General features: G+C 35.4%; 1 protein-coding gene across 5 annotated transcripts in view; it reads left to right on the forward strand.

Moving 5' to 3' along the window:
• The window catches only part of STXBP4 (syntaxin binding protein 4), a 154,681-nt gene that overhangs the window by 29,948 nt on the left and 105,052 nt on the right, over positions 1 to 19,681 (forward strand). For all 5 annotated transcript variants that reach the window (XM_053673462.1, XM_037129655.2, XM_037129656.2 and 2 more), the window contains exons 7-10: positions 1,330 to 1,424; positions 10,540 to 10,636; positions 13,022 to 13,113; positions 17,462 to 17,551. In XM_053673462.1, coding sequence (XP_053529437.1) covers positions 1,330 to 1,424; positions 10,540 to 10,636; positions 13,022 to 13,113; positions 17,462 to 17,551 — 374 coding nt within the window. The remainder of the gene's footprint in view (positions 1 to 1,329; positions 1,425 to 10,539; positions 10,637 to 13,021; positions 13,114 to 17,461; positions 17,552 to 19,681) is intronic.

Consider the following 19,681-nt stretch of genomic DNA (forward strand, 5'->3'; position numbering starts at 1 on the left):
CAGAGGAGTTCTCTTAATGTAACCGAACTGAACTGAATCGGACAAGTTTCGTCCACAGTGAAGCCAAACACTGACCGTCAAGGTTTGCAATGGAGAAATTAGAGCCATTTTATTGGCAGGGCACCAAGCAAGGAGAACGGGAAGCTGGTTCTGCAGTTACATTAAGAGAAAACAAAGTACATGCAGTATTTTTAATGCTATGGTCAACAATTAGGTATCACATTAACAAAGGGAACTTTGTTGCTTTTATCAGAATTGTAAAAATTTTTTTATACCGAAATCAGTCTGTCTTAATGTTTGACTCCATTTGAATCTAAAAGTCAGTAGCCATTTTTTTAATCTTGACACATAGAAGCTATGTTCAAGATCTTACATAGAATGTTAGCGATGTGTTAAAGGTTTAGAGGAAGACTATTTATTTTCATATGCGCTTCTTATGTTCTTAAGAGAATGCAAATCATTTTGTACTTAGAGACAGATGCTCTGAGAAATTTTAAAAAATTAAAACTGCATAAAGATGTGACATTTTAAAAAGTTTCTCTTCCTCTTGTTTCTATGCAGAACTAGTAAAATATCATTTAAAAGTGTATTTAGAATAGTGACAATTTCGCTGTAAGGATTGACATGAATGATAGGAATGTGTTTTACAACTTTGGCATATTAAAACAAATTATGTTTTTCAAGTTCTAGTCCCGATGGCACCTGGTGTCTTACTCATGCAGCAGGGACAAAGGCTTATCTAAATAATCGGCAGATTGAGAAGGTGCTCTCGAAAGCCCATTTATACTACTTGAAATATAACCCTTCTGTAAAATAAGAAATAGGATTTTTTTAGTTCAAGAAATTGCAAGTCTATTATTATAGTTTATGTGTAAACTTGAAACAATTTGCATTTTCAAGTTTTTCTATGGTATTTCCAGAATTCATGTAACAAAACTACTTTTGCCAGCCAAAGAAATATCATGAAACTTTTAAATTCCTTGTATGATTTTACTTCCTTTTTAAAAAGACTTTCCATTGTACAATTAGTAAGGAATTATGATGACAGGATAATGGCGGTAGGGTGTATGTTTGTCTTTTACATGAATATTTATGTGGTATTTAACACCTAATTGGCCATGCTTTTTATGTACCTGTTAGGGCTCAAGTGAGGTTGGTTCATATGATGCATTTAAAATTTCACGAAAAAGCCATGAAAAGAAAAGTGAAAACTGCTAGCTGATTAACCAGAAAGAGTTTTGAACAGCAGGACCCCAGAGCGCATCCGGTCAAATGAAAATTTCTATTCCAATTAAATCTCCAATGAATGTGTACCCTGTTGTCTCGTAGATACTGCTCCCGCCCAGACTGGTCATCATGGACCCCATGGGAAGAAGATTTCCCTAAATCCCTCCGTCCGCCTTAAGGCAGAGAAACTGGAAATGGTAACTACGTTAAATTTCCATTCTTCTTCCATAATGTAAAGCAAGGAAGGAGTCTTGTTCTTGGAGAGGGTAAAGGGCCGGAGCCATGAGTATCTCAAGGAGTTATATATTTGCAGTGAATTGAATGGCAGCTTAGATTCAAATTGATTCATTCATGTTTGAGTCGGGCAGTTCATGTTGTTCACTGAATTGACATGTAAATGAATCTGTCTCCTCCTGTGTGTAAATAAGACAGATGGGGGGTATTAAAAGGTAGCGTCAAAGGGAACATGGGATAAATTAGGACAAGGTGTAGTAGGCTTCGTATACAATAGCAGTGAGTGCAAGTAATACTCCATTTGTCCAATTTTTTAAAAAGTTAAGGGAAACTACACTCTAAAGAATGAAGTAGTCAGATGCTCACTAAGAAGAAGATGGTAGCAGTGTACTTAGGCACAAAATTATTGTCCTGGGGAGAGTAAAACACTGAGAGCTTCTGTATGTAAAAGAAACTTAAGATGACTAAAGAGATAAAAAAAGTAGGAAAGCATTTTAAAACTTGCTCTTGTCAGGTTATTTGGAAGCTGACAGCAAGAATGTGCTATAAACGTGGATATCATGTTCAAGGTCCACAGCCTCTACATTCCTGGAAAATTTCATGGATAATAATGTTTTACATGTTAGGAAGAGTATGAAAATGCATAGTTAGAATAAACATATTGTGTTTATTTCCATATTCATACTTTTGCATGGTCCTATAAGGGAACACTTTTCATTGCCAATTTGAATCTTACCCATTATTCAGATTCTGACTCAGTTCCAACTCCCTTGTCCAGACCTTGCTAATTATTATTAGTTAGGGCCAATACTGCCCTATTCTGCACTACTATAAATCACTTCATAGTTGCCTATAATCTTTTCTGTATCTTGTTCTATCAACTAGATAAAGCTTCTTCGAAAGAGTGCCTAGTGTACCTACCATTGTTTAAACACAGAGTGAAACTTGGTGATTAATTAGATACTTGAAATGTCTTTTTGATATTTTCAAAATCCTGACTGTCTTTTGCTGACTTGTACTCTCTTTTTTATTTTTGGTTAAAATGTAAGTTCTGGCTCATGGCAAAGTTTATAATTAGTTAATGTTAATATTTTCTAAAAATGAAATATTTGAGGTTTAAAAACGTACTTATCCATATCTGAAAGTGAATAATTATTGTTTTTTAATGATGTTGGTTTAATATCCATTTCTGGACATTCAAGATTGCTAACCGTTCATCTGGATAAGCAGAAAATTATTCAGCTAAAGACTGTCTGGCAGCCTTTACTTATTGTTTTGCTTGGTTTAAATTTTCTAGTGCATGATATATAAGTCTTTTATTTGTAATTTTCTTAGTGCTATGAAAAGCATCTAAATTTGTATTGATTCTGAGAGGTATGTTACTTGATTACTGAATCAGAATTCCAGTTGTGGTTTTCCTTTTAGCCTAAGCAAACTAATTACTTTTGTAGAAAAATAAAATAGCAGTTTTACAGCAAAAGAAGTAATTATTTGGGTACTTTGTGTTTTATTTTTATTCTCCAACTCCTTTAGAAATTATACCTTCTCTTGCTATTCTTTGAGTGTCTACCATACATTTTTAACATGCATGTTTAATTTAATCAGTATAAAGTTATTCAGAATCTTTATCTTTCTTTTAAACATATCAGACACTTACAATACTTTAACTGGAATTAGCCCCTTCCCAGTTTGTATGCTTATTATTGCCCAGTATTTTAGCTTTGGTGACACATTGTTTCTCTGGTTCTCTTTCTTTGTAGCCATCTGCTATTTCACATAGCCGCTTCGTTTCTAATTTGTTATTATCTACCTAGTACTTTAATAATATCTTGTTCCTTTTATTTTTGATTCATCTTTTATAACTTAAAGGATAGCCAAAGTGCAGTAGGCATGTATGTGTATGTTTGTATGTGTATGTGTCTGTGTGTAGATAGATAGATAGATAGATAGATAGATATACAGATACAAAAAGAATTATTGGGCCATAAAATGAACGAAGTTCTGATATATGTTACAACATATATCAGGTAAACCTTGAAACATTCTGTGTAGATTCAGTTTCCTGGCTGTTATTCAAAATATTTTTAGTGACTGTACTTAGTAGAGCATTCCTTGTTTTCAGAGTCTGAAACCATTTCACTGAATACTTTTTTCCCTAAAATCCAAATTACTGTCTATCCACCTAAATATCTCCTGAGCTGCTCTTTCAGAAAGAGCAGAAAGTCAATAATTATTATAATAATATCTGTATCAGATGTTACCTGTATCAGATATTGCCTTTCCTTTTCAGAAAGCAAATTATTATTATAACAATATCTGTATCACTTTAATTTGAAATAAGTCCTTCTATTATAGTTGCTACTTTGTAGACAAATTCAACTTTATCACCCATTGCACTTTCTATATATTTTCTATTCATTCATAGGTAAGGACAGTGTGATCGAGTATTTAAAATGTAATGAAGTTATATCTCTATTTCTTTATGTTCTATAATATATTGCATATAGAATCTAGAAAACTGGTGCTGTCATAAGATTTCACAAGGAAAAGGTGTTGACTGATTATGTGGTTATTAACTAATTACCCTGCTCAGCACCGATTTTAAGAAGGGTGGAGGGGTTAGAATTTGGTGAAGGATAATACCCACTACAGCGTGTGTATGAGTAGCATTGTCTGCGTGAAATCCTTTCTGTTTTTTCTACGTAGAATATTTTGTATCAGAATCTCCGGGCAAGTGATTTCTAACACTGAACTAGTTATTTTTAAATTTATTGTGTGAAAGAGATCACCTCTTTCCATGAATACACTGAGAATTATTTTTATATACTGATATTTTCAAATAATTTCACCATAGCTACTTAGCAATATATTTTTCAAAGTATTTTTGTAAGTGCTTGATCCAAAGTACTTGACACAGAGTATTTTTGTGTCTCGCTTGATCTTAACATTAAACTTTGAAGTAGGAATGGTAGAGAGCAAGTAGAGATACAGTTTATTAGTTGGTTTGAAGACACTTCTGTACTGTCAACATCTATATCTTTGTACCTGGGAAAGATGCTCTGGGACACAGATGCCATTTTGCTGGTATTTACTTTACCTCTTGCCATTTCTGTAACATTTGAAAAAAGCTGTAGTGAGCAATGCATGTCCGAAGTCTGATATAGTTAATGAGATGTTCTTTGTTATTAGGTTGGGAAGTGTGTGACTAATACTGCACAGCAGTGACATTTTTTAAAGTCATCATTTGGACACCAGAAAATGTGAAGGACAATTATTGTCCAATTAATACATTTGCATTTTTAAGTCTAAAACATGACATTATTCAATAAATTATTAGAACCTACTTTTTGATAAAAAATAAATTACTTCCAATTTAAATTTATGAGCTTTTCTCACTGACCTTATGTACTGCTGTATCTTGAATATTTTACATTCAACAGAACTTTCACCTATTGTAAAGTTTAGTTCTAGATCAATTTACATTGTAGTTCATTGAATTTTGCAACTTTATCATTACTTAATATAATAAGAATCATATATTGAGTACCTTCTGTAATAGGTGTTTTACTTGCATTAATTTTATAAAGTTGTTTTTATATCGTTTCATGAAAATATCAGTTATGTACAGAAATGGTTATATTAACATGTACAGTTTAAAGGCTAATAAACATAGGTTACCCACCACCTTTGGAGAACTAAAAAGGAGAACTTTTGAAATTGCCCATGTCTCTTCTTGATCATATATTCCTTTCTTCTCCCCCAGGAGGTAACTATATTCTAAACTTTGAGTTTACCATTTATATGCTTAAAAAAATTAATTACTAAAATGTTATGAAGTCTGGGAGTTTACCTCCAGCTTTACTTGAGGTATTGCCAAATTTTTGCTTCTGTTCCTCCAGTTCTTAGAAAAATGGTTGTTGGCTCATAGTCTGTGCTCAGAATAATTGTCGGATTGGTAAGAAAACTGATAAAACTACTGCAGAAAACAATTTTGGTAAATTGTTTTCTGCAGTAGTTTTATCAGTTTTCATTCCCACTGCTGTTATCTAAGAGTTCCCCTTGTTCCACATGGTTTACATTTAGTCTAATTATAATGCATTTTGGTTTATTTTTATCATATTGTTAAATTTTTCTTTGTTTTTTATTAGTTTTTAACCCCTCTGTATTATATTGTTTGGTTTATGTTTAATTATTTGGTTACTTTGCATTTTATTTTTCTTCTCCAACTTGTTCAAAAGTTATGCCTTCTCTTGTTATTCTTTCAGTGATTAACATACATTTTTAACATGCATGTTTAACTTAATCAGTATAAAGTTATTCAGAATCTTTATCTTTCTTTTAAACATATCAGACACTTACAATACTTTAACTGGAATTAGCCCCTTTCCAATTTGTATGCTTACTGCCATGTATTTTAGCTTTAGTGAGACATTATTTCTCTGGTTCTCTTTCTTTGTAGTCATCTATTCCACATAGCCACTGAGTTTCTAATTTGTTATCATCTACCTAGTACTTTTTAATAATATCTTGTTTCTTTTATTCTTGATTCCTCTTTTATAACTTAAAAAAAGGATAACTAAAATGCAATATATGTGTATATATTATATATGCAGTGAATTATTTTGGGGCCATAAAATGAAATTCTGTACATGCTACAACATAGATAAACCTTGAAACATTAAGCTAAGTGAAAGAAGCTAGACACACACACACACACACACAAAGCGTATGATTCTATTTGTATGAATGCCCACGATAGGCAAATGTGTACATACAGAAAATAGATCAGTGTTTGCCTGGTGCTGGGGGCACAGGGAAATAGGCGGTGCCTGCTCATAAGTATGGGGTTTCTTTCGGGAGGTGATAAAAATTTTCTAGAGTTAGTGGTGATTGATGCATGACTGTGAATATATTAAAAGTCATTTAGATATGTACAAAAATGGTGAATTTTATGAGATCTGAATTATACATCGGTACATCTGTTCATTAAATAAAGTCATATATTGATATGTACACTATTGTACCATTTATACAAAAATCAAAACTTAAAATATTTTCAATTCCATTCATTATATATATTTATAAAAATATGAAATAATATAAAAACATGCATGGGAATTGTCCATAAGAAACCCCATACTCTGGCCAGGTAGCTCAGTTGGTTGGAACATCATCCCACTATGCAAAGGTTGCGGGTTCGATCCCAGGACAGGGCACATACAATGATCAACTGAAGAATGGCTAAATAAGTGGAGCAGCAAACTGATGCTTCTCTCTCCCTCCTCCTCTCGCTCTTTCCCCCTTCCTCCCTCTCTCTAAAAGTCAATCAATAAAAAAGTTTACAAAATATGAGATGTGAAATAAACTATAAAAAATGTTTAAAAAGAAACTATGTAAGAAGAGAATATTAAAAAGTGAAAAATTATGCCACCAATGGGGAGAAACATTTGTAATACACATAACAATAAAATCTAAATACATGAACAAGTCTACAAATCGATCAGGAAAAAGACCCACCAATGCTACTCCCAGGTATCCACCCTGAAGGAATTTTTACCCCTGTGCTGGAGTAGATAGGCACAGGAATGTTAATTGCTGCAGTGCCGGGAAGCGGGAAACCCAGTGCCCATCTACAGGAGCAGGGATGAATACACTGTGGCCTGTTAACCTACTTAAACAGTATATTTGTCCAAGCGAATTCATTACCGTTACAGTAGCATATAACCACATGAGTGGATGATGAAACCGTATTGCAAGATGGAAAAAGCGAGTTTCTGAAGATGATCTGCAGCATTTTCATGAAGCTAATAGACAGCAAAACAAAGTAATAGGTTAGAGGTGTACATATATGTATGTGATGAATAGTGTTGAAAGTTTAGTATTGGCAGTTTTGTGATTCTCAAATGGATTCACGGATGTTTCATTGTATTGTCCTGCTTTAAAATATATAGGCTTGTTCCATACAGTGTGTGTTTTTAGTACACATCAAATACTACAATAAAATGTTTGGGAGTGTTAAATCAAATGTACGACTGTCGTTACCTCTGGGGGGAAATTCAGAAGGGCCTTTTGCAATGTTTTGTTAAATTCAAAATTTAGTATGAACGTAATGAAATGCTAAGCTGTAATATACTATTAGAACCATTTTAAAAAGCATGCCACAGATCTAAAATGTACAGAATAGAAAGCTGTGATATATTGATAGTTTTTAAAAACATAGAACACTGTATATAGTACAATTTAATTTTTGTAAAAAATATAAAATGCATATATATTTTAAATATATATGCATTTATTTTTAAATATATATGCATTTATTTAAATATATATGCATTTATTTCATATGTATTATATCTATTTAATGCATTTAATACATGTATGCACATTTTATATATATTTTATATATACAAAATGCCACCCTCGTAGAAAGTCAGAAAAGTCGTGCCCCAACCACTGAGAGTGTGTGCTCTGGGAACAGCGGCCCTCCAGGGCGGGGCTGTGGGCCGCTGCTTCAGGGGCCTTTGGCAGCGCTGGGAGAGCCTGTGGGTTTTAGGAGTCACCAACAAAAACGACGTCTTACAACTGCGTGTGAGAATGTAAAACAAATCGCAACAATTTATAAGTCAAACATATTGCTAATCCGCATGGAAAAGGAGTTCAATCTCACTTGTAGTTAGGGGAATTCCAATGAACACGCAATGTGCTTTTTCCTATGCAACGCATTGACAAAAATTAAAGTGCAAAAACCCCAAATGCTACTAAGATTAGAAAACAGGAGTGCTTTTATACTGGTAGTGTGCATAAATTGCTTGGTACCACGGATTTGGAGAGTTATTTTACAGTGTCCAATAAAATGGACTTTGTTAGCCCTATGATCCCTCATTTCCTCTTCTAAGGATGCACTGTAGAGAAATTCTCACACATCTCTACAAGGAGATGTACATAATATCTTGATGAAAACCATATTGGAGTAATTATAAAAGCCCATCAATCAAGGAATGGATAATAAATTATATATTCAGACAGTCGAATACGATTTCAAGTTAAAATAATTGAACTGGTTTTACAGATTATATTGAGCCATTGTGAAATCAGAACATTGAGATAAAAATAATTTGTAAGGTTATCCTCTTGTACTGTGCTATTTGTGGAAGACTTTAATTGCACAAGAGTACGTATTATTATGGGTATTACCTGTAGTACTGACATCACATCAGGGACGGGAAGGATGCACCAACCTTAGGGTAGCGAGCGGTTCCTGTTGAGGAACAATGGAGCGAGCAGTCAACTAAGTCATTAATATTCATTTCTTTAAAATATATAAATTTCAAACAAATATGATTATTTGATGATAGTGAGTACATGGGTATTCTTCGTATCATTCTCTTTACTTTTATTTTTTTGGAAAATCTGGAACATTTTTATGACTAAAGGCAAAGAACAGCAAAAGTTAAGAACCATTGTTCTGTGTCATTCAGGGCAAATACTGTGTTTCTGACTCTGGTGTGGACAGGATAGGTGAATGGTACTAGACGAAGCTCCAGAGTCGCTTTTGAAGGAATCTCTCCCGAGGTTCTCCCTTCCTCCTCCTTCCTTCTCTCGCTGTGCCCCGCCACCTATACATCAACCAGTTTGTTTTGGCCACAGTGTATCCTGTGCACACTTCCATTAAACCACTTATTGCACTGATTACATTTATTTACATGTTACCCTCCATCTAAAGACCATAGTAGTAGCCGTATCTTGTTTGGTTGTCCCTTTGCCTGACAAATAGTAAGCACTAAATAAACATTTGATAAATGAAATGATGAATAACTGAGCAGATTCCGAAGGAAGAAGAAATGTATAAAGGACACTTACCAATATTAAACTTTGTGTTTTAGTTTTGATATGATTGACACAGAATATGTTCTTGTGAGAATTCAATAATACAGGGCATCCAAACAGGCCCTATGCATTAGTTAAGATTAGGTTTTGATATATATATGTATATATGTAGAATCTAAAATAACAGTGGTTTCCATTAGAAATTTATTTCTCTCACACCAAAAAGAAACCCTAAGTAAGGCAGGTAATCCAGGGCTGGCATGGAGACGGAGTCCCATGTTCCAACCATCTTTCTGCTCCGCCATCTTTACTGAGGGCGCTCAGGAATCAGGATGGCTACTTGAATTCCAGCAACCAGCTTCCCTCTCACCCTCTCTTTTCTTTTCTCTCCCTCCCTTCCTTCCATTCATCTTCCTTTTTGTTTTCTTTTAACAAAGCCCAAAGAGAGATGGAAAAAAGACAAGTGCCAACGGCTACTTTTGAAAGACTTCCCTGAAGTTCCTTGCAGCACTTGGCCTTGTATCCCCTTGGCCAGCACTTAGTCACATGCCCTCACCAGGCTACACAGGGGCTGGGGCATATCTTTTAGCTGGATGACAGTGTTTCTAGCTAAATATTGTGGTTCTGTTACAGAAGAACAAGGAGAGAATGGACACTGGAATGCAATGAGCAGTCTCCAAATTTTTTTTTTTTAATCGGCAATGGTTGCTAATAGGAGAAGGTAGAGAGAAGATTTCCAGAGAAAGCATTTAGCTTACTATTTATGTAAGCCTGCTCATAAACAAGCCAAAAATTAGGATACTTTGTATTTAATTCACTTTCCATTGACTCTATTTTTCATCTCAAGTACAAGATATTAACAAGATATACACGCTACTATACGTGTCACTTATAGAACTTAATGTTAAATTGGATTTAATAGGATTTTCTTTTGCTCTTTTTCTTTTGCTATTTCACATATTTTAAACCAGGAAATAGTTTGAGTTTTGGTTCTAGGGCCATGCTTATAAATTTATAATCTGCTGGAGCGCTAGCCTTGGGAAGAAAAAAACTGAGGTGGTGGTGGAATGAGAAAGCTAATATTTTATTAAAAATCAATCCATACATAGCAGATTTTCTTTGGGCATCTAATTCTGACCACTGTTCCTGATATTGATTCTTTTCACTGGGGTTGTAAAATGGAGTTCTAGTGAAAAGTTTTATTCTTTTGGAATTTGGAAAATTGCTTTACGTGAGTCGTTTTCCTTCCAGGCCCTAAATTACCTTGGTATCCAGCCCACAGAGGAACAGCACCAAGCCCTGAGACAGCAAGTGCAAGCAGACCCAAAGGGGACAGTGTCTTTCGGAGGTAACACTAGGCACATGTGTTATGTCATCGCAGAAACTTGTTTGGAGAGTTATTGTGACTCATTTTCATGAAAAGTTCCTCTTCCTAGAAGGAGTGAGAAAACAAACAAGACCACATCTATTTCTGACTCCTCAATGAGTACTCTAAAAATGCAGCTAGAATTACAGTAGGTCAGCAGAAAGGAGAACTTTCTCAGAATCTTTTGTCTCTGAAATACTGTAATTCTATCATATTTCTTATTTTTTACTTATTACATGAGCAGTGTTTTAGTAGCAACACAAGAGTACAAAATATAGAAGTGCTAATTTAATTATGGTGAAATTTTAATGTGTTTTTTTTTTTAGCTAACGTGATATGGTAAATATTTTTATGATGCTGTATAATTATTCCTATTAAAGGTAGCATAATGTTCATACACTAATATTAAGCTGTTTCATTTTGGGGAATTTTGATGGTTTCTCAGTAGCTGATACTGAGAAATATAGTTATAAATAACTCTATATTTAACATCATAGCATTTATTTTTCTTTTTTCTTAAGATGAATTCCCAAAAGTGGTTTAGACTTTTGCTATGTATTGATAAGTTGTTTTCCAGAGATTTTTTTTACATTATTTGTTCTGCCACTAGTAATATTGGAATATAATAATTTTTGTATCCTTGACAGCCTTACATATTTAATTTTTTTCTTATGGAGTAGATGTAACATTGTATAATTTTAAAAAGCATCTCTGTTGCTAAAAAAAGAAATTCGTCTCTTGGTTTTGAAGTTATGAAACAAAAGATATGTTTGCTCCCCTTTCCTCTTGAAAGTCACCTCAAAATAACAAGACCCAAGAAACAGAATTGCATGTGTACTAAAAACAATATATAAGAACAGAAAATAAGTGAATTAGTGAGCAGAGGCAGGTAAAGCCTGAAGAGATAAGGGAATCACAATGGGGAGCAGCTGGTTTGTCCCTGAAAAGGACTGAGAGCATCAGGTACTCCTGAAAGCTGGGTGCAGGCAGGACGTTTAAAACCAAGAGTTGGAAGTTTGTATAGGGAGCAATTATATATGCTGTTCTGTGCCCCCTCTCAAGCAATCCAGCAACTACCACTCCTTTATACCTGCAGAGGAAAATAAGTATGTTCCTGAGAAGTTAAACCAGAGAGGTTTGGACCTATAGTTGCAGCTCAGATATTTGGGGAGAGTGTATGGTGACTTACCACTGAGTGTGGTAAGTCAACACACACCCCAATCGCTCAGAGAAATGGGCAGCCATGTTTACATTCTATGGGCAAGAGGTCGTGGGGGTCTCAGGAGAAGCTGACCAAAAACATCAACTTGGCCACCCAATTGCTCTGTAGTGGAAATGCCACTTGACGAGGGAAGTTATCCACACAAAATTTTCAATCAACACTGTAGTGCCTAACCCTTCTTAAGTATGAACCCACAGCCAAGAGTCATTAGATGTTTGGAGACATCCTTCAACATAACATACAAAGAGCCCTAAACTGTCAGGCAAATAGAATAGAAGGAACTCAAAAAAGGGAAATATTGTGAAAGCAGAAGAGAACTTCATGATAAACCATAAATAACACCTTTAATAAGATAAGCAAAGATAAGGCATCCATGAAATACGAGTAGCATACCATAAAATAGGGACAATCAGAGATCATTAAAAGAATCCTTGGAAATCAAAAATAGAGTAGTCAAAACAAAAACATGTGGGGGCAGACGGGTGACTAGGTCACGCTCCGTGTCTGAAGAAGCTTATCCTTTGCTCTGACTGCCCGGAGGTGGTGGTATTAGCAGTCGAGAGTGTGTGTCTCTGATCAGACCTTAAGTGGAATCCTGTTCCGCTACTTACTTGCCACGTGGCCTTGAGTGGTGTGGACAGTTTCCTGGTCTTAGCCCCAAACTGCAAAGTGGAGACGATAAGAGGACCTGCCTCATACAATTCTGAGGATGAGCTTGCAAAGCACTGTGCCTCCCGTACAGAGGCCTTACAGAAACTTTAGCTGCTACTGTCATTATTACTAAATCTTGGGTTCTTTCAGCTAGAAAAACTGTAAGTCTTAATATCATCACATGTTACAGAAAAAGTTCTACTCATAAGTTACAAGTTGGAGGAATAGTTATGCCTGTGATATATATTTGCTTTATTGTCACCTTAACTATTCACCTCAGCAAAGTTAGATGAAATTAAAACCAGTGTATCTCTTCTTATTTGAACTTATATTTATCTGTCATTTCAGTTAATACTATTTTAAGTCAACTTATCTGAGTAAGTTGAATTCTAAGCTTTCATTATAACACATAGCTTCAACTTCATATAGAAAAAGGTAAGATTTATTTAGATGAAGTTAAATATGTTCTTACCGAAATGTGTGCTCCATTGTAGATTTTGTCCAGGTCACCAGAAAGCTGTTTCACTTGCAATTGGATGAAGTCAACGTTGGTGCACCTGAAATTTCCAACCTTCTAGACTCACAGGTAGAGTGGGCCCTGAAGAATGGTCTTGGCTGTACTTAAATCATACATCATGAATGTTAGGTGACAGTGTGAGGGTTTTTGTCACTTTTCACTGGTTTTTGTAGCTGTCTCCCAAAGCAGCTGTACAGTATCACCCTCCCACCGGCAGTGAACGCAAGTTCCCAAGGACCTGGTTGTCTGGAACCTCAGGTCACCCAGACCCCCCAGAACTGAGCCACCGATTGATCAGAACTGATTCTGTAGCATGGAGGGTGGGAAAACCGAAGGTGTAAGAGCACAGTGTGTCTCCCACTGATGTGGATGGTGTGTGCTTGTCTACTTGGCATTGGCAGCGGAGCATCGTTTTCTTATTGCCAACCGTTCTCAGAGCTCCCGTGCCCACGTGTGCTGAGGAGAGGCTAAGACAGCTGTGTGGCTCAGAACATATGTGAGGGGGGAGCTCAGAGCACTTTGTGTGAGCACGCAAAGCTTGCTTAGCAGCAGCAAAGAAATGCTCACGCTCCAAATTAGTAATCTGTGTCCTTACCAATGTGATTTTAGGACCGATAAGAACACATTCAGCCTGTGGTAGTTCGGCAGCAAAAGCCAAGTGCTGCCGGTGCTCGTGCCAGGGCTTCTGCGTGCCAGGGCACACTGTGTGTCACGCGGGTCGGAATACTGGACGCTGTGCGAGTTTAGAAATTTCCTTCTTTGTATTATGCTTTTCAGCCCATAGATGATATCCCCATAAAATGTTGGCTCTCCTTTATTTTTCCCACAGGCATCCACAGTAAGAATACATTTTTCTTCCCCACACTCAAATGTAGAATTGAAACTGAAGTCTCAAAGCATTACTTACCTTTTCTACATCATGGCATTCTTACTTAATACTCACTACTATTTCTTTTTCATGAAGTATTTGGTCTAATAAGTCACTAAAGGGTCATGGGCCACAATTTGGAAAATTCTATAAAAATCACTGTTTGTCAAGCAGCTCACCAGAAGCAAGAACTATTTTGTTCTTTGTAGTATAAATTCCCAGTTGTTTTTTGAGTTAAAAACGACCTAATGCCTCATCTGAAGTTTATCAATTGATCTGTGGTTGAGGATGTTGATAGTCTGTGCAGGTGGGGAAATTCCACTCCGGTTACCCCCCGGCCTCCCGGCACAAACAACAGTCAGACTCAATAATCCGTGTGTTGGGGCGGGCGGGCTTGCTTTTCTTTTCTCTTTTCTTTTCTATTTTCTTTTCATTTCTTTCTTTCTTTTTTTTCTTTCTTTCCTTTTTCTTTCTTTCTCTCTCTCTTTCTCTCTCCCTTCCTTCCCTCCTTTCTTGTTTTCTTTCTTTCCTTCCTTCCTTCCTTCCTTCCTTCGTTTCCTCATGTTTCTTTGGGGGGTGGCTTATCTTTTTCTTAATTTATTTTTTAAAAATACTGTTACCGATGCATAGTGGACACACAGTAAAGTGCAAAGTCTCAAATGTACAACTTGAGGAGTTTCTATATGTGTCTCTTGTGAAACCGCCACTCAGAAGGCTCCTTCGAGTCAACTTTCTAGTCGGCTGTGTCTCCCCACCTTTCCAGGGAACCACTGTTCTGATTTTTATCAGCATAGACTACTTTCGCCTGTTCTTGAACTTCATAATAAATAGAATTATCCAGTGCGTGTTCTTGTAACTAGCTTCCTTTGTTTACCATTTTGTCAGACTCAAAAGATTTCTTGAGATGCTATCTTTTAGGAAGGAAGACTTGCTAAGTCATTCTAAGTCAGTCCTACTTTTGTTTAGCAGACAAAAAACTTTTGATTTTGGAATAATACGGCATTTAGAATCAAAAAGATAATTCTCTTACTGTGATTCTAATCATGATTGCTATATAACACTTACATATTGCTACACTCGCTGGTGGCATAGGTTACACAGAGGAAAAGCAAAGTTAGAGCCTACATTTAACTGTCTTCTAACCTTAGAATGGCAGGCTCTAGTTCACCTTAACATGATGGGCCAACCGCAGGGAAGTACCATAAATGGACTATCCTAAAATCATAGAGACAACGCTCTAAATTCCCTGATGCAGACTTTCCACAATCTGGGTTCTTGCTTAACCAATCGAGTAGATTGCAGCCACCGTTTCAACATAGGAAGCACAGTAGAATGGCACCAAAGTGAACCACACATGTCACGAGTGAGCAGTGTTTCACTTAGGCTGGGGCATGATATAAACGATATTCTCAGTGTGTGGAGCAGTAAGTACTTCTTGGCTGTTTGACTGGACACTCCTCTGTAGACTAGTAAGTGGATGTCAGACAGCGGTGATGTGCATGGCGTTGTGCGCGGTGCTTTGGTGCTTGTTGTTAAGTAGGTGAAACTCCAACCACCATACTGTGCACATGAAACTAACACAAAACAAGGTTGAACGTCAACTGCAATTGATTGAAAAGGGGTCAGTAAAACTCCAGCCTGTCCCTCAAGGAACTGAGGGTATAGTGTAAGGAAAGTGATGTATACAAATAATTTTAGTTTAAAAAGGTATTGTGTGATAAGGCCACAATAATGGGAGAGCTTAGAACATTCAGAGAGGACTTGTGGCAGACTTGGCATTTCAGGGAGTTTGGAACGATAAATAGAATTATATCTGCTCAGGGGGCGAACAGAGCGTGATGGGTACCTGCATGAACGACAACAAAATTTATGTGATGGTGAGCAGAGAATGATCTACTTGGTAAAAAAGATAATCTGGTACATGCAAGTCAGTGAAGAGTGTTGGTCCTGAAAGGGTAAATATTAAACTAAAAAGTTGTACTTTATTAATAGTCTGTTAGACAATGCCATGATCAAAGTGATGTTATGGAAATAAGAATCTTATAATAGTGTTGGTTATCTTGGGAGGGGGTAAAACTGGTGGTGGGGAGTCTAGGGAGGGGACAAAGCAGAGTCCCTATATAGAATAACAAATATATAAAGGGGGGTGGATTGTAGTACGATCAGATACCTCTGCCACCAACATCACCCCCTCCCAGCTTTGCTTTTGCACAAAGCTAGTTAATATCCTTTGGACTCACTTTAGGAAATATTTTAACATTTGAAAATCTAATCTATTTGAGACTAATCTAAAATAGTATAAGAAGGGATTCTCTGAGTGTGCGTAGTGAGTACTGAACAAGAGTAGAGACAGATGAAGAATATGAGATCATGTAATTATAGACAGTGGCCTTATAGATACACAAAAGCAACTGTGTCAGAACAAAAGGAACCCATAATGTTTAGGAAGGATATTTCTTCTCACATTTGAAGGATGGCCCTCCCTCTAGGATTTGGAAAGCAAATCTGAGTTCATTAATTCACCGTGATTTTTGTTGAGTAGTTAGTAAAAATCACAAACTAATGTTAGACCTGTGTGAGAATCTTGGAATGATCATTTATTAGCTGTGGAACCTTAGGTAAACTGCTACCCTTCTGAGCCCTTCTCTGCATCTGCAGATGGAAGCAATGCTAGAATACAGGTTTAACATTGAACACATCTAGTCCTTAGCAAGGTCTCTGCACATAGTCTCTTCCCAGTCAATGGTTGACATTATTTGTATTATCATTTTTTACTCTGCCTTCAGTCACTTTCCCTACTTAATCCTTTAAATCATATTTTCTGTATTTTTAGTTGTTATAACTTCTACATAGAAGATGACTATAATTAAACTTGGATTTTTATCTCCGATGAGATTGTCGTTGTTTTTTACCTTGCAATTAACTGTCAAAGGGATCATGTTAAAAGTAAAAGAGATTGTCAGCTCTGCTATTTTTTGTTGTTGTTATTCACTTGTGCATGAATTATTAATATCTTCAAGACAGTTTCTGTGCAGGAATCTCTTTAAGCCACTTACTTGACTGTTATATCACATTGTGTTTATTAAAATGAGACACATGATTAATTGATTTCCTTTACTGGGTTTATGGAAACAGTCTTGGTTTATAGTGCCCAGCATTTTGCTAGCTTTAGAGGCCATGTACTTGGAAAGTGGATATATCTTCAGGGAATAGTTATGCCGATAGCTCATGAAGTCTTTTTTAACATTATAAACAGTCTTGGGATTGGGACTTTTAAGAAAAATTGTATTGCTACATAAGAATCATAAAGATGCCAACAGAGTATGTATACCTGATAATCACATAAATTCTGTTACAAGTGACAACAATGTAAGATTAAGCATAAATGACTGAAGTAATCCCCTAGATTACTTCAACAAACTCCTTTACTCCTTTAAAGGAGTCTCCTTTACCCAATAAGTGACTCCTAAGCCTTGTTAAAAAGGATTTTTATGTTTTCATAGTTAGCATCTAATGCATAATTTTTCTGTTATGTTTTCACGTTGACAGCTTATCAGCCGTGGTTCCTTAAAAGCAGATGAAATGGAAAGGCTTCAACGTGAAAGAAATGATGCTTTGAAAGAAGTGAATGCACTTAAGGTAACCTGCAATTTTCTGCTTCCTCACATTTTTCTTAGAAAAAAAGAAAAAATTATCGCGTTGAATTCAGAAGTATTGGGGCTTAGTGTTTTTTTTAACTAAAGAGTGTTAGTATCAAATACCTTAATATTAATATTGGCCAATATTGAATATTAGTATCAAAGACTTTATTTCTTCAGTTGATCTTCAGAGTTAATTTTTCAGTTCACACACTTTATATTTCATCAGATCTGCATAAGATTCAGTGTGAGCAGTGGTTTTTACTCAGACCTTCTGATTTGGCTACTGCTCACCCCTTTTTTCTCTCACATTGGAAGCAAGGATGAGGAGGCAGCAAAGCAAACCCTGAAGATGCCGGGTCCTCAGACGTTCACTGGGAAATGCACTCTTTCCCGTGCTCACAGATGTGCTTCAGGAGCACCTTCTTTTGCTGACATCATTTGGAATTAAGACAGTGTGATTTAAGGGAAGAGAAAGCACATAATATATCTCAAACATACTTTTAGATTTTGATTTTCTTTATATGTTTTCATTCTGGGTTTAGTAAAATATTAAATTTAAATTACATCCTAATTTTTATAAAAGGCCATTATACTTCTTAAATCTCTGAGAAAAGCAATATAAACACCTGATTTAGCATGAATTCAACATAGGAATGTATTTTATTTTTATTTTTAACTGTTTGCATAAATAAGTGAGATTCTATTGTTAATTTAATTTTTCCTAAAGCAAAATCATTACATCCATAAAAAGAAACTTCCTTGCTACTTTAGTTTTTAAATTCCAGTCTCTGGAAGCAACCATTGTTAAACCTATCTCATTTATTCTTCATAGACTTTCTCTAGATAGCCAATCATATTTTTAAATAAATGCATATGTATGCATATATATAAAATATGAAATATGTATCTACTTTTAACCAGGACAAAATCATTTAACACATTGCACACTTTCTTACAACTTGTGTTTTTTCCCCTCTTTGTTAGTATTATATCTTGAGCTACTTTTCCAGTTACTATACACAGATGTGCCAGATTCTCTTGCATGGCTCTCCTACCAGCAATCACATGGACCTGCCCTAGGTTTTTTACCCAGTTTCTTAAGGATGAATAGTTAGTATATTTCCAGTTTTCCATTATTAAAAATAATTCCACCATACATAATTTTGTAGATGTATCTTTGCATGATTTACAATTATAAAAGTACAAATTGAATGAATTTCTGAAAGCGAATTGTTTTTTTCAAAGGATAAGGACATATAAAATTACATCTGTATTACCAAATTCTCTTTCAGAAGGGTTTACCAATTCATATTTCTTCTGAATATATGTGAGCATCATTCCATTACTAAGGGTGTATCTTACATACTTGTTTTTTTAAGCTTCAGTTTTTCTTCTTCTTTATTTAAAAATATTTTATTTTTAGAGAGGAAGGGAGTGGGGGAGGACAACATTGATTGCTTGCCTCTTTCACTCCCCCAACTAAGGACCTGGCCCACAACCCAGGGATGTGCCCTGACTGGGAATCAAACTGGTGACCTTGCCGTTCACAGCCCAGCACTCAATCCACTGAGCCACACCAGCTAGGGCTTATATACTTTTTATTACAACTTCGAAACCACTACTTTCCACATTTCTAGTATAACAATTAAGAGTTATACATTTAGTTTTAAAAATAAATAAATTCAGTTTTAAAAATAGATTGATAATAGTTTCCTCATATCCTCTTAGGAAATATCTCCACTGTTAGTTATCTTGCTAAAATAGCATTCTTACATAATTTATCTCTGCATAAACCATTAAATGTTATGGTTCATCAGAATTTGTAAAGGCTCTCAGATCTTTTTCATTCCCTTAATGTTTATCATTGCTAAATTTAATGATATATTTCCATTTTTTGTGTGAATATGAACATTAATTATTAGAATTATAACTTAATACTGTATTCATGTAACATTTAAACAAACTTTCCTAAAGAAGCTTTACATTCACATTTAAAGTTTATAAAATGTAACTGAACATATCTAAAGTAACATAATCTGAAATTTCCTTTACCTCAAAACCTATCTATTGTCTGAGAACCACTTGTTTAGCTATATAATAGAGCATACAAAGCAATAAATATTTTATT

The sequence above is a fragment of the Artibeus jamaicensis genome, unplaced genomic scaffold (genome assembly GCF_021234435.1).
Source record: "Artibeus jamaicensis isolate MK-2021 breed Jamaican fruit bat unplaced genomic scaffold, CSHL_Jam_final contig_1998, whole genome shotgun sequence".
Lineage (NCBI taxonomy): Eukaryota > Metazoa > Chordata > Mammalia > Chiroptera > Phyllostomidae > Artibeus > Artibeus jamaicensis.